The sequence below is a fragment of the Lichenostomus cassidix genome, chromosome 17, assembly GCF_008360975.1.
Source record: "Lichenostomus cassidix isolate B80296 chromosome 17, HeHo_3.0, whole genome shotgun sequence".
Classification (NCBI taxonomy): domain Eukaryota; kingdom Metazoa; phylum Chordata; class Aves; order Passeriformes; family Meliphagidae; genus Lichenostomus; species Lichenostomus cassidix.
The window spans coordinates 444,809-460,000 of record NC_139497.1 but is presented as its reverse complement, the minus strand read 5'-3'; the positions used below and the strand labels follow the sequence as shown (position 1 = coordinate 460,000).

General features: G+C 52.2%; 1 protein-coding gene across 8 annotated transcripts in view; it reads left to right on the top strand.

Annotated features, from left to right (window-relative positions):
• Positions 1 to 5,680: 5,680 nt before the first annotated feature.
• MVB12B (multivesicular body subunit 12B) overlaps positions 5,681 to 15,192 on the top strand; it is a 48,929-nt gene continuing 39,417 nt past the window's right edge. The window contains exons 1-3 of one of the 8 annotated variants that reach the window (XM_085076655.1): positions 5,681 to 5,829; positions 10,657 to 10,774; positions 11,808 to 11,930. In XM_085076655.1, coding sequence (XP_084932781.1) covers positions 11,820 to 11,930 — 111 coding nt within the window. In that variant the 5' untranslated portion in view covers positions 5,681 to 5,829; positions 10,657 to 10,774; positions 11,808 to 11,819. Of the gene's footprint in view, positions 5,830 to 5,908; positions 6,236 to 10,656; positions 10,775 to 11,807; positions 11,931 to 12,688; positions 12,808 to 15,192 lie in introns of those variants that run through there. The other 7 variants (XM_085076649.1, XM_085076654.1, XM_085076651.1 and 4 more) reach the window with 7 other exon arrangements.

Sequence of the window (15,192 nt, the reverse complement as noted above, 5' to 3'; positions counted from 1 at the left end):
TTGTAAGGTTACTATTTATCTAGAGCAACTGAAGTTGGCACTCACATCTGGCGCCTGGTACTTAGTGCAATTATTTATGATTTCCACCAAGATTTAAAAGCTCATCGCCGGCCTTGTAATGCAGTAACTGATTGCACTGCTAATGTAATTAAGAAAAGATTATGATGTCCACGTGGCACACCAGATGGTGGCATTCATAGCAATCGGCACACACAACTGGCAGACAACTGCACAAGGGCAGTGAGGCACAGGCAGCTGGAGCTGCCATGCCCCCTATGAATCCAAGTTGTGCACATGGGCTGCCCTGTTTGCCCCACAAACACCATAGGGATGAACGGGGCAGCCCATGTGCAAGGAGATCCCTCTGGGTGGGTGGATGCATCCTCAAGCATCCTTGTTAAACCTGGGAACCGATTTGGTAGGAGTATCTCCAGTTTGCCACTCGTTTACACTAAACTCTTGGGAATTGGTGACTTTTTCAGTCACTGAGGTGTTGGAGAGAATGAACCAGATTTTTTCTCATGGACAGGATCCTGGAGAAAAGGAGGCTCAGGGAAGACCTGAAGAAGTAGGAAGTGAGTGAGCCTTGCCTCACAGCATGTGGAGGTTCATCCCTGCTATGGAGTTCTTAAAAAGAATTAAGTCACCACAGGGTGACAATCTGGCCTGGAAGTCTTCAAGGCCAGGTTGGATGGTGCTTGGAGCAACCTGGCCTAGTGAAAGGTGTCTCTGCTCATGGCAGGTGGTTGGAGTTAGATGGTCTTCAAGGTCCGTTCCAACCCAAACCTCTCTAGGATCCTGTGCATTGGAGGCATTTCTGCCTGTAGGAAGACGTAGTTTGATCCTGCAACTCCACTGCACAGTCCTGTGCCAGCTGGGACTGGCCCAGCTCTAATTTACTGCAACAAATCTGGGTTGAATCCACTGTTTGCTCTGCCCAAATACTCCGCAGGAAGGGATCCACAGCCTTGGATCTAAGCAAGACAGTTTGAAATTTGCTCCCCCATTTTGTCAGCTGATTATGGAGTTTAGGGAAAATTTTGCTTTCACAAATTGAAGGTTTCTGCCTAATCATGGGAGTCTGGTCACTGAGGGAGGTGTATCTTTGCACATTTTGGGGTGCAGGGAAAGCCCTGCTGCTCTGTGCACTGCTGTCTCAGCTTATGGGGCTCCAAACTGGGAGGCAACAGCAGGTATTAATCAAGAAGTGGGTTCAGAAATAGGCAGGAGCAGCATCCTGCAGGAGCCTTCCCTCTCCCCATCCTCCTGGGACAGGGGCTCTTCTTCCACCATGGAGCAGAATTTAACTCTTGCAAAGGACAGCTCTGCTGCACTGCTCCAAATGCTGTTGTGGCCAGGACCCCACTGCCTTCTCCAGCATTCTGCATTCTCCAGGAACAGAACAGGCCTGTCCCTGACACCGCTGAATCTGTTATTCAGGATTAATGCCCGTTTGCTTGTTGCACTTTCTGTCATGGAAATGATGCTGCAGCCTTGACTGGCTACCAGCAGAGCAATGGTGAGAGTTAATGCTGTGCCAGAGCAGGGAGAGGCTTTTCTTGGACTAAGTAATGTATGCAAGGAGCTGGTGTCACCTAAAGCCCATTCAACACCCTGCTCCTCTGAATTGAATAAAGTGGCTGTGACTCATCCACTCGCCGTGCTGCAGCTGACATACGCCAATGTGCAAGCTGGAGCCTCACTGGAGGTTTTTGTACTATCTGTACTTGCAACATGAATATTTCAGCAAATCTGACATTTTGGAGGCTTGTGTCTTGCAGGTTTACTGATGCCACATATGTGGGTCAGGAGTGCGCAGGTTCACCTGCAGCATCCTGTCAGTAATTTGCCGCTCAGACGCTAAGCAGCGCAGGCCGTGGCGCCGCAGGGTTTGTTGGCTCATTGAGCCCACACGGCTCTGAAGCAACAGAAAAACAGCTTTTGATCTCTTGCTGCTGGCCTCTGCCTGCACAGCATAAAGCAGGAGGCAACCCTGCAGCACCTTTTCTGCCAGTGTCACTGTAATATGGATGGTGTTTACTGTCACTTACAAGATGAAGAGTGCAATATGTGGGGCTGGATGGGAAGAGGCACTTCTCCTTCACTGGACTGTCACAGCAACACCCAATGGCCTCTGCCCTGCTGAGAAAAGGCACAGGTCGTCACATCTGTGGGACATGCAGTGGGAAGCTCCAGCCAGAACCAAGGGCAATAACTGTCCTAACATCCCTGACCAGCCCCACACACACACACACACGAAGACCCCATTTCGGAGCTTGTACCCCTCTCTCTGGCCTTAAGAAATTGAAATTCCTTGGCTATGGGATTGGTATGGCTGGTTCCTGCCCTTGCCCAAGAGTGTTGTGATGCCCTTGGGACAGTGACCTTCTGTTTGGGGACAGCCAGATGAGAATGGGGAACCTCTTGCTGTTCCTGATGAGCCTTCATTAAGGATGTTTAGACTGCAATTTTTCTGGTCTCCCAGTGATACAGTAATTGCCCAGTCATGACTGACTTTGGCATTGTTATCCACACCAGGTCCTGTCAGATGGATGGGGAGATTGCTGGGGTGCTAAAATGCGCAAGCTGCAGTAGCCAAGGAGCCAAGCAGCAGTGTCTAAATCTGGAAGCTAGCCTGGGAATTGCCATGGAGGGAGCTGATGTGCTCTTGAAGGAGGGGATGGGGCCCATGGCATTTTCTCGTGCTGCTGCACAGCGGGACAGCTTGGGGCTACATATGGGTGCAAAGTCCCTGGCTGCAGCAGTTTAACCAGTTAATTAGTTCTTTTGGTTTAAGAGAAGCAAGGGGTGCTGCCTCTGGCCCTGCTTTCAGAAGCGGGAAGACCAGAGCAGTGTTTTTGGGACCCTGCGTGCCTTAATGGAGAAGGGGCTGCACCCAGACAAACTCTTGCAAAGGCAGCTGAACTGTGACTAACTTCCCAGTACCACTGCCAAATGGTTACCTATTAACTGACTCCCTGGCATTCCCTTGTGCAAACACCCGACATGCCATTGGAATGCTGTCTGCTGCCAGCGCGTTTCTGGGACAGCAGCCTTGCAGCCCTGATAGCCACATGCATGGCTGTCCCCTGCACATATCCCCAGGGAAGGCCATGGACTGGCAGTAAGCAGTGTGCTGCTCCATCTGGCTCCCTCAGCCCCACCGGCAGCAGTGGGTGGTTGGGCTGTGGGGGCAGCACCCACCCCGAGCGAGAAAGCAAAGCAAGCAGCAGCATTTCATCAGAGGAGGCCTGCAAAGAAAACATTATTTCCTCAAATGTGTTCATCATTCAAAATTATTCAAGCAAAGGTTTCCATCGTGCTGTGGCCATTACTCATAATCTGAGGATCTGGATGCGTGGCTCTCCTTGGTAATTAGCCGCATGGCGTTCTCTCTGCCCTCCATTTGGTGGAACAGCAGTTGTGCCTTAGTCCTGGGGTGTCTCCACAGAACAAACAGGGCTGGTCCTGGCTGTGAGGCCTTGAAACAGGACTCATGAGGCCAGATTTCACCCCTTGGCCACTAAACGGTGCCAATGCCTGTGCACCCTGAGCCAGAGGCTCTCTGTGACCCTGGCAGGTCATGGGATTCTTTGGGCCCTTCTTCCTTTGTCGTGAAGGCCCATGCCATGCCCGGTGGAAGAGTGCAATGGGGCTTTTCCCAGCCTCCAAACCTGCTGAGGTTTAAAGGTGCCCGTGGGCTCAGGTGCCACAACTTGCCCTGAGCTGTGCTGCCACCCAGCTGCAGTCACTCTGAGGGCAGCAGCTAAACCATGCTGGGAAGTGACTGTCTCTTTGGAACACATGTTATTGCAGATCATGCCACAAACACATTGAAATATATGTCTGCAGTGAATCTTGGAATATTTTGTGGATACTAAGCAGCAATTAGAATTTTCCTTTGAAATCAATTCATTTCCTACCACCATGGTAGCAGGGAGGATCTTATTGAAACTCTCGGATTTTTAATATTATTACACTAAAGACTCTCTCAGTATCAGCATCTCCATGGGGGAGCATTACCACACTGTAATGTGTAACAACTTCTCCAGTTCAGGAAATCTTCTTGTATTTCTAATAGGACATTTGGGGCATATATTATGTATGGGACATATATTTCTCATTTCCACCAGGCATCATCTTTTCTTCTCTCTAAATTACTTTCAAAATAAAAAAAATGCATTGTATTCCTTATCGCTCAAAAATATATATTTTTTTTTAATCTTTGGATGCAGAATCCACTAGCAGTCATCAGAGCTGTACGCAGTAGGAGCCAGAGAGCCTTGGTCAAACAGGGCGGGAACAGAGCTGCCATTCAAAACACTCCGTTATTACCATGGTTCAGCAAGCACCAGACTAAAATGCTTTACTAGAGAGAAGCACCAGTCAGGACAGGAGGAAGGTTTGGTCCCCGCCCACAGTTGTGTCCAGGATGAAGCAGGACACCAGTTTCTGTTGTTTGCTTTATGGACAGGAACACAAAACCACTAATGTGTATGTTGCCTTCCAGACAAGCCTGTCAAACACCGACTAATCAAAGCTCATAGTGTTTTGCTTGGCAGTAAGTCTGACCACACCAGGATGAAGAGCAAGGAGCTGGAAAAGGCCTGAGGATCAAACCCAGGAGCTCCCCTGGTCGTCAGCTCTGCAGGCACATCAGCACCTACAGCCCAGTCATGGTTGGGCCAGTGGGAAATGCGTGGTTAGCCGAGCTCCTGCCTACCTCAGAGAGAGGTGCAAAACCAGCCTGGAGACAGAGCTTTTGGGAGGCCTTTCGACTTGGCCAGGAAAAAAATTGTCCAAGCTGTTTTTCACTCTTTGGTATTGTAGTTTTTTACCATATCATCACTGAATCTCTTGCTGCACTTCATACCCATCACTTCTCAGCCTCTCACAAAGGGGAACAGTTTTCTGCCCTTTTCTTTAATTTACATACACATTAACATGTTTCCTTCCCTCCCTTATTTCATTCTTCAACCCAGGACTTTTTCATTTGCTTTAGATTAGCAACTCCAACTCTGTCTTGCATCAAAGCCTGCTGATGTCAGCCCCTACACCCATCTTGCTACTCTCCAGACATTTGTTGTTGATGTTGCTTCAGGTAAGGTGCTCAAAATCCAGTGCAGGACAGCTGCAGGATTAGTTCATGTAATGACAGCTATGGATCATGCTCCTGTCCCATGTTATGCTGCAATTCACATCATCTGCTAATTCATTGAGTGTCTTTGACAGTTTCAACACTGGCGTGTGGTAAGGCTGAGCAGAACCAGACCTCTGCAGACCCTTCATTCATGATGTCTTCTGTGCTGAGTGGACCCAAAGGCTGCTGATCATCCAGCTAGCCAGGCAAACTCTGACCACTTTGGACCGTATCTGTTTAATTTGTTTTTCAGGTCATGGTGAGACAGGGCATTAAATATCCTAATGAATTCAAGGTAGCTCCTGAAACCGCTCACTTCCCTAACCCCACGGACTTCTTGAAAAGACAACCAGCTTGTTTGACACCCTTTGCCCTTCCTCAGCCCACAGCAGCTGCTGTCCATCTTCTGGATGCAGGCTGTTTCAGAAGGAAGAAGGCGGTTACATTGACCAAATCACGACTATTCAGCTATTTCCACCTGGCACCTCCCGTCTGCTCGGGGCCGGGGGGTGTTCGGAGCGTGCTGGGGAGCTCGGGCGGCCACAGCCCTGTTCCCGGGGAAGGAAGGTTTTCGCGAGGTGCCGCCCCGGGCCCTGCGGGGCCAAGCCCGGCTGCTCGTGGGCGCGGGCGGGGCTGGGCCGGGCCGGGCCGGGCGGAGCGGCGAGAAGCAGCGCTGCGCGGCAGTCGCGGTGAGTGTCCCGTGGGACGGGCCGGGCCAGAGCGCACTGAACCGGACCGCACCGCACGGCGGGGCTCGGGGCGGGGGTCGTGGGGCGGCGCGGGGGCCGGGCCGGGCCGGGCGGGGCGGGATCTGGGCCCTGCGTGCCGCGGTCCGGCCGCGGTGGGCGCGGAGCGGCAGCGGGAGGCCGAGCCCCGCCGTGAGCCTCGGGTCCGGGGCCGTCTCGAGGCCTGCCCGGCGTCCTCTCCCTTCCCTTCCCCGCCCCGCTCCGCTCCGCTCCGCCCGGGCCCGCAGGCCGCTCCCCCGCCGCCGCTCCTCCCGCCGGGCCGCGCCGCGCCGGCTCCGCCGGGCGATGAGGAGCTGCTTCTGCCTGCGCCGGGGGAGCCGCGACCCGCCGCCCGCCGCACGGGCAACAGTTAAGTGTCCCTGCAGCCGCCGCGGCCCCGCCGCCGGCCCGGGCCCGAGCCCCGCGAGCTCTCGCGGCTCCTGCGAGTGGGCCCGGCCGGCCCGGCGCGGCGGGAGGAGCGGCGGGGGAGCTCACTCGATCGCGGCACCGGGCGAGGCGGGCGGGCTGAGTCCCCCGGGGCGACGGCGGGAGCTCCTCGGGCCGGGGCTGCCGGTGCTGCCGGGGCTGCCGGGGCCGGGCGTCGCGGGGCCCTAGCGCCTGGGCCCGGGTAGGAGCTCCCCGATGGCCTCTGTGAGGCCCGGCGGCTCCTCCGAGGCTGGGGTAGCTGCCGGAACGGCCTCGGGAACCAGCCGTGGGGTAGAGCCCCGGTGACCTTGACCTGCTCTAGAATTTACTGTAAATTCTTCTTGGTGACGGTTAGAGAAAATAACAAAACCCCCCTCTGTTTCATGGTCTTTTGCTGCGTTTGCAGCATGGGTCTGCCCGACTGCCCGTGTCTCACCTGTGCTCAGTGCATGGCCGGAGGTATGACACTGGCTGACTTACAGCGCTGGCCTGAGCAGCGACACTGAGTTACCTGTGTCTTAAGTACTCGGGTCTTGCATCACCGAGGTTTGCAGGCTTTCTCTGAGGTTTCTGGAGAGATTTTCAAAGGTCCATCAAGCTTCGGTGTTCTGTGCACGTTGCCAGAGCTGGGACATTCTCGGCTTGGTCACACTAACACAGAAACCAGACAGGCGGGATATCAGCAGGTGTGCAGCTGCTTGGGCTAAAGCTTGGGTTTCTCCATTTTGTGTTTTATTTTAACTGAGTGAGAACATGCTTGTCTGTTCTTTAGGAGGTGTGTGTGTTGTGTGGCAGGTTGGCAGTGTCGTCCCTATAATTTTTAGCTAAGATGGCCTTCCCTGCTAGACGGAGGCTTAGCTTGAGCTTCTGGAGGTGTGAAATAAAACACACAATATCTCACTATTGAATCATGTGCTTCTCTGACAAAGTGAATCCCAGGCTCAAGGGTGATTGTAGCCCACAGTTAACTGTTCATACCTCTGCCAAGATAGAAATAAATGAAGTGAATGTCATTTCAGTTTTGTTGCCCTGGTGCAAGGTCATCTGTGTATGGAAGCCTATTTTGGTTTGAAACAGGACACTTTAGAAATGTGTGTCCATAGTTAGAAGAGCTGTGAAGCAATACAGCGTCTCAGTTTTGCTCATTCTGTCATTTAAGTTCCTGTTTCCATGCCGTTCAGTCACAAAGTGTCGATTTTGCAGCTGGTGCAGGGCAGCTGTCTCCTATGGGAGCCTGTGTGCAGGGGTGATTACAGGCGTGCCTTCCACGGGGGTGAAATGTGACACTGAAACTCTTCCTGTTTGTGGTGGTGGCCTCCAAGGCCCTGACTCCAATTGCCACTGCAGGTTCCTGTTTTTCTGATTAAAACTATGTACTGTTTCTTGAACAGAAAAAGTAAGTTGGCTGGGGCCATGTCCTGTTTCTGGACACGGTGGGAGGTGTGGGCATGCAGAGCAGCTATGGTTCACGGCTTGTCTGGCTGTGCAGCAGTGTGACTCTGAAGCAGCACACCTTGGGCCAGCAGTGCTGCCCACCTTCGTAAAGGGATGGACCAGGTGGGCAAGGGTTTGAGCAGCGTGTCTGCTTTGGTTTATGGGACTGTTTCCCACAGACTGCAGGGACTCAGTGAGGTAGCTGATATTTTTTTCCAGTTGATATTTTTTTTCCAGTTTTGCCGTAGCTCATACTTCTCTGCCTGTGGGAAGAGCAAGTCAGTGTCAAAGTGCAGGGCTCGTAGTTGGAGGAAGAAACAATAAGACCATTCTCCCTCCAAGTCCCTGGCTATTTAACTTGAGAGCTTGACCTGCTTTGCTGGCAGCATGATGTTTCTGTCGCAAATACTTTAAAAGGCCTGATCTGGTCTTGTACCCACCAGCTCTTGAACTTGTTGAACTTGTTGAAAAGGAACACTGAGAGCAAGAAATGCTCTAGGAGCTCACAATAATGCATTCATTTCTGAAAGTGGGTTCTTCTGCTGTGTATGTGTCCCAGCCAGAGCCCAGCAGTGTGTGTGGTCAGTCACCTCAATGGAGCCAGCAGAAAAGTATGCCTAGGATAAACTAATAAAGGCAGATGAGCTAACAAGGAAATGGGAGAGAACTAGTGAAAGGATATAAACAAACTTGGGAGTGCTGGCAGAAGGGGAGGTGTGTGTGACTGTGGGCATGGCCTGTGGGAGAACGGCTATGCCAGGAACTGGCAGAGTCCCAGAAGGCCTCTCCTACAGCTGGGATGCCTGGGACCCTAAGCCTTCTGCCTTGAGGCATGGCTGGTTCAAGGGTTGGGAAGCATTCAGGATAGAGCTAGCAGTGTGGTGGCTGCTTGTCCAAGAGTGCATTCTGTCCATCTCATCCTGCAGCCATCCCACCCTGCTCTGCTGTGTGCTTCTTGAGTGTGCTGGCAGGATGCACAGGGGCTTTTTCTGTTAGAGACATACTGTTTCCCTGCTGGCTTTGTCTGAGTGGCCCCACAGTGTTCTGAAGCTTCTTCCTGCCCCAGAGCTCACATCCGGCTTCCCTTGGCTGCTGGGGTGTGCTGGGGACTGGATGTGGCCCCACAGCTGAGAACAGCCTTCAGGAAGCATGCGCCCAACTTATCGGAAAAATGTTCTTCTCGTTGTTTTGGCCTGTTCCAAGAATAACCCTGCAGTGAGTGGTTCAGCATAGGCAGCTTACTGCAGGATGCTGATGGGCTGTTTAGTCCTAAGTGTCCTTAGTGTCCTAAGCTGAGTGCTCAGCCACTGTGATGGTAGGTGGGCATGCAGGTCAAACTGATGTTGCTAAAAAGAATAAAAATAACAAGGTGCCTAATAGGAGTATTTACAGAATTCTGCTCCTTAATTTAATCTCCTCTTTCACTGTTTGTTTTTTTATTTTTAAGTTTAAAAGTGCAGTAGAGAAGAAACCAGACTTTGTTGACACCCTTGAGGAGAGGTGCAGTGTAACTAATGGTCAGTGCGATTGCCCAGCCCCTCTGACCTGTGCAGAGTTCACAAAAACATTTATTGCAGTGTGTAAACCAATTGCTTCTGCTCCATGTCTGTTCCAGATGCATCCTCAGTGCCACCCGCACAGCGAGGAGCTGCCCAGAGTGACTGGCCTGGTGTGGCAGAGCCTGGCCATGCTGCAGCAATGCCAGCAGGTTCACTCGTGGGCAAGTGCTCTGCCGGCCCTCCCTACCGGCCGTGGGCATGGGGAAGAGGAGGGGACTGGGCTCCGTGGGCACAGGGAGCTTGGCCGGCCCTTGCCACAGCAGGTGCCGCTGGGGCCCCAGGCCGGTGCTGCGCCACGCTAGCCCACGGCAAGGCGGAAAGCCCCGCGCCCAGCGCCGCCGCCACAGAGGGGCTTTGTGTGAGGCGGCACAAAGTGGGGATTGATGCTGTTTCCCCTCCCCCTGCCATGCCGAGCAGGGCCGCAAATGGCTCCCACAAAGGTGCCCTTCTTTCTTCACTGAAGACTGGCTGAGGGGGACCGCTCTGCTCTGCGGCACCGTGCTGCGGGCAGGAGCACTCAGCCCTGCCTCCATGCTGGTGCCAGGGACCCCCTCGGCCTCGCCCAGGCTGACCTGGCAGCTGCTCTGGTTCGTGGGCCTCCCCGCAGCAGGCCCCAGCACGGTGAGACAGAGCCCGGGCAGCATTCAGCAGCAGGCACTTCGTCAGGGTGCCTTTGGTGAAGGCCAGAGGCACCGGGTGAACAGATCTGCTTCCCTGCAGTGCAGCTGCAGTTGTGTTGGAGCCTGCTGTGTGGTATTCTTAACGAGCTGGGCAATATCATCGCTTACCTTAATTTCAGTTCAAAATGGCCTAAGAGAAGCTTATGTCAGCATTCATTATCTCCCAGCTCCTCCCAATGTGTAGTAACGTGTCACCGTACTATTGAGAGTGACTTGAAGAAGTTTCAGAAAATGTTCATGAAGAACAGACTGTAAGCTCTTTGTTAAGTTCATATTTTGTTTGTTCTGTGCTGTATGTTTGAGGCTCTGCATTATTTGCAAGGCATCTGGCTGAGCCGGTGGTGTGGTGTGCGGTCTGTCATGTCTGTGCCAGTGCTTTCAGCGCTCTGCAGCAGGGTCCTGTGCTCCTTGCCTGCCCTGAGGACAGGGAGCCTGCTGGGAGAGGAGGGTGACTCCCTGCGGCTCAGGCTGCGCTTCCCATCATGCTTTGGAGATTTGAACTGCTTTGGGAGCAAAGAGGGTTCACTTTGCTACGTTTGTGCTGGATGCATCTCCCAGTACTAAAGCAGAGCTCTCTCCTCAGTTTGATTTATCCACAATAGTGATTGAACCGTTACTGGTCACTAGCATCTGTTGTTTTGGACTCCTCAAATAGTCTGGCTGTTCATGTGACGTTATTATTATTTACATAGGGCCCAGACTTGCTCTTTTTTATTGCCTGCAGCACGATGTTTGTTCAGACTGGGCATTGTGAAGTGTAAACCCAGGTCCCACTGGCACCAGTACTCACCTCTGCCTTTTCTAGAAGCAGTAAGTAACCAGCCGTCTAAATGGCCTAGAAACGCTGGGGTTTGATTGCTCTGAGGAGGGAATTGAATTAGGCAGCTCTGGTTCACGGCTTGTCTGGCTGTGCAACAGTGATGCTTGTTTACACAAAGCACTGCCCTTTTGTCTTGGGGTGCGTGGGGGGTGGTTTCCTGGGGCATTCCTGCCTGAAAGCCAGAGAAGACTTGCTTTAACTGGCTGCCTCTGCAGGACACCACATGCTGAGGCAGTGGCACCTTTCCCCATCCTCCACCTCGGTTGTTTCAACCCCTTTCTTGTCCTCTCCTCCTGCTTCCTGCAGCAGCATCTCTCCGAAATTGGTTGGTCTTACCTGCTTCTGTCCCTTTTGCATATCTCCCTCCCTGACGTTCTCGGTGATGTATCTCTTCTGGAAGATGCTCAGGCCTCCTCAAGGCCTCTCTGCTTTGCACCAGCCCACCCTGTGCTTCCTCTGTGTTCCCTGGTGTTGAGGCTCCCTGCAGCCAGTGCGGTTCTGCATCCAGCGCCAGAGACATCTGTGCTGCTCCTTGAAAACGGTCTGGCTCGGGGGTGTGATGGGACAGAAGACTCATGGGGGAACCCCCAGCATGTCTTAACATCCCTAGTGGATGGGGAACCCCCTCTGAAGCCATTAGGAGCAGATTTCTTGCTGTTTAAAACGACAGAGCTGCTTCAACCAGCCTGACTTGGGGATGAAATTTGTTCTCTTTTTGGGAGGGAAGGGATCGAGCTTTGGTTTTCCTGTCATTGCTAGCTGGAGACCAGCCCATGGAAGCAACAAAATGAGTTTCAGAGGCTGACAGCCCAAATTTCAAACCTATTTGGCATTGCACAAGTGTACCCTCTTATCAAAAGCAAATGAAAGTGCAGAAGGTGTGTCTGGCCTAATCCTGTGTTTACCTTGGCCGTCTGTGGTGTGTCAGCACAGGCACTGTGGCATGCATGCGTGCTCTCGGTTCTCTGGCTTCTGCTGGGGTGTGCTGCCCAGCAGCCCTTTAATCCTGCTCCTTTCTTCCAGGATCAGTCCATAATGCCTGAGGTGCGAGACCTCACCGATGCCTTGCCCGACCTGCCCATGGATCCCATCACCGGCGTTGGCGTGGTGGCATCCCGGAGCCGAGCACCGACTGGATATGATGTTGTAAGTAGAGCTGTTTGAGCTGTTGCAGCTAATGCTTTGATTCTGCACTAATGAAGCTTTACTTTGTTGGGAACAGCCTTTGGACTGTGCTGTGAGGAGTCATTTGGTAGCCAGCTGCCCACCTTTCAGCCTGCAGCACTTAGTGCTTTCCTTCAGCAGAGGGCTGTGGGTGCAAATGTGCCACTTCATCTGTGCCACTCCAGAGGAGCTTATTTTCCTGGAGGAGGGGTTTTCAGAAATAGCTGGCCACTGTGGCATGCAAATTTAATAATCCTAGTAACGTTCATCCTGAAGGAGTCCTAAGTATTGTACAAATTATATCTCTAAATAAATGGATCCCGCATCAGCTGTTTAATCCCACATATCAGCACTGCACAATGATGATGAGAAGCTCCAGAATGGGAATCAAAGAGTTTTGCATCCAGCTGAAATTGCAAGGATGATTTTGATGGGCAGAATGCAAATCTCTAAATTAAGGTTTGGTTTCCTGGCAGCAGGAAAAGGCAGCTGGATGCAGCAGAGATTAATGTGTGAATAGATAAAGGGAGGTCACTGTTCAACAGCTGCTTGTTCCTTGAATTAGTTGCTGTGTAACCAATAGTAGGATGTTTCTCCTCAAGTTTAGTGTCCTAAACTGTGAAATATAAAATACTGACCTTGCAGAGCTTTGTAGAGAAACATTTGCCCCATAGTTCATCTGTTCACCTTTCTGTGTGTCCTGCTCCAACTGTGCTACATCACACCTTGGTTTCCAGAGCCACACAGGTTTTGTGGTGGGAGTGGAAGCCAGCTGACTTGAGGCTTTGCTCACACCTCTTCAGCTCTGGAGCATTGCATACCTTGTTCAGTGTGAAGAAAGAAAATGGATCAGGCTGAGGTAAAGATACAAGGGAGAGAATTGTGAAAAGGCTCCTTAAAGACCTGGGAGGTTTTTTACATTTATTGTGTTTTTCCAAGTGCTCATTACCTGTGTGAGCCAGGCTGTGTAATTAGCTTCTTGCCCTGATAAAGAAGCACGGGACAGTGTGAGACTTGTGATAACAGAATTGCATTTTGCCTAAATGGCTGGGCAGAGAGAGCGCTCACCCCAGATAGCCTGTCTGTGGCTTAATAGGGAGTTGCAGCGCTAACGCAGTTTAAACTAAACAAGATAAAAGAGTCTTCCTGTGGCTTAATCCAATTATGGTGGTGGTGTAATGCTGGTGAATGTGGGTCGCTCTCTCCTCAGGGCACAGTGAGGAGCTGCCTTTGCTCTGGTTCTGCTGCCTCACTGTTCACAAAGAGCATTCTGTGCCCTCGGAGGAGTGGGGCAGTGCCTGCTGTCTGCTGTCCTTCCCCTGAGCACAGCTGCCACGTGCTTGCTGCGTCAGCCCAGCAGTGCGCCTGGGGGCTGCCAGCCACCCTTGGTGTCCTGTCCCCCATGCAGCACCTGCTGTGAAGGGGCCATGCTGGGTGCCACCCTGATGTGACAGGACAGTGCCATTCATGACTGTGGTGCTCTTGCCTGTGTTTTTGTGAAGGTGGCTCATCTGTGTGTCAGTGCACTACTGGCATTTGTAATGACTGGCCAGGCCTTTTCAGAGCTGAAGCACCAAAGACTTGATTTTGCCAAAATGTACAGAGTGTGTCTGAACTTAGATTCCTGAAAATCCAACCAAACTGGCAAGACTGAGTGTCTGGGTGGGGAGGAGAGGTGGGAGGCAGGAGCCTGGGATAGAAGAGGGGTGTGGTTCCCATGCAGCTGTGCTCTTTGCTGCAGGCTGAACACCAGATCCATGGTAGGGTTTGTTCAGGGGCAGCCCTGATTCTGCCGGAGAGGGAGATCACCCTGTATGGGGCAGGAAGTTTAAAGGACCTGCTTGCCAAAGGCCTGACTGTGGTAGCAGTAACCCCATTCTGACTGCTGTGTAGCAGGTAGATCACCCTGTACTTCCTGGGGTGTCACTTCCTTGTTGGGTGTCACTCTGTCAAGTCTGTTTGTAGCACATGGGTGAGGAGTGTCTTCCCCCAGCTCCATGAGGAGAAGGATCATTTCTTGTGCCTGGGAAGCTGGGTGCTCAGTGCCAGGTGCCAGATCCTCCGTCTTGGACGTTCCTTGCCTCTCAGCCAAGGAAGAACTGGGCAAGCTGGGGCTGCAGAGTGCTTGTCCTGCTGGCCAGGTCTGCTGCAGCCTCTCCTGCTTGGCTCTGTCCCGAGGGCATACTGCTCAGGTACAGCTCAGCTTTGAGAGGTGCTGGGGCTTCTCCTTCCTTGCAGGAGCCCAGCACGTGATGCAAAAAGTTTGCCATTTATATAGCTATGTTTTCATTCCCCATGCATTTCCTGACAAGTTCATGCATGATTACATTCTCCAGGCTTGAAAAAAGTCCTCAGCAAGATTTTGTGAAGGCAGAGTGGAGTACTCAGGGTGTATTGCTGGGGATGTTGAATTCGAATCAGCAAAAAAATTCACCAAAATCCTATTCTAAAATGTGCCTGTTTAAAAATCAGGCACGTTTCTTTGTAGGGTGTGAACACAAAAGCTGTGTGTATTGTACAATGGATTTAGCTGAGCTGGGGCTTGTGAACAGCAGTTGCCAAAATTCGGGGAGCAGTCAGTGCACTTTGCTGCTTTGATCAGACTGTAAACATGTGTCTGTGCTGCACTTGGGATAATCAGAGGCCTTGTCAGCACACAGCTCTTGCTTCCTGCACCCTGCACAGTCTCCGCTGAAATAAACATGGGTGTGAACAGGGACAGCAAGTGTCAGCTCTTTGTTATCAGGCTGCTCTGGGGCCAAGGGCTCACTCGGTATGATCAGACTCACAAGAGCTGCAGTGGAGCAGTTTGCCCCATCTGAGAGGCATTAGGCAGAAGTTCAGCTGTGCTGTGGAGCCTCAGACTGCTCTGGAGTCTCCTGTTGGAGACATCAGTTGGGTGTTAGTCTGATGGGGTAATCTTGTTTCTGCTACCCTTCTCTTTGTGATTGCCTTCTTGCCTCCTCTCAACAACAAATGTTTTGGGGCCAGGGCTCTTACCAGCTTGCTCTGTGCATGCAGCACTGCTGCTAAAATCCACCAGTGACCAGGGATTTCCCCACCTGCTGGAAGCAGCTTTTTGACTTGGGAGCCAGAATTCCTTGATGGCTTTCCATGAAAATAGTCCCCAGATGGGTCAGTTTCAGTGCTCTGTCTTCCTGGACCCTCCCAGCATGCCAAATGTGCCCTTGCATGTAGGGTGGTAATGAATGCCTCAATGTGCTGACTTTTCCAAACTGTTGTT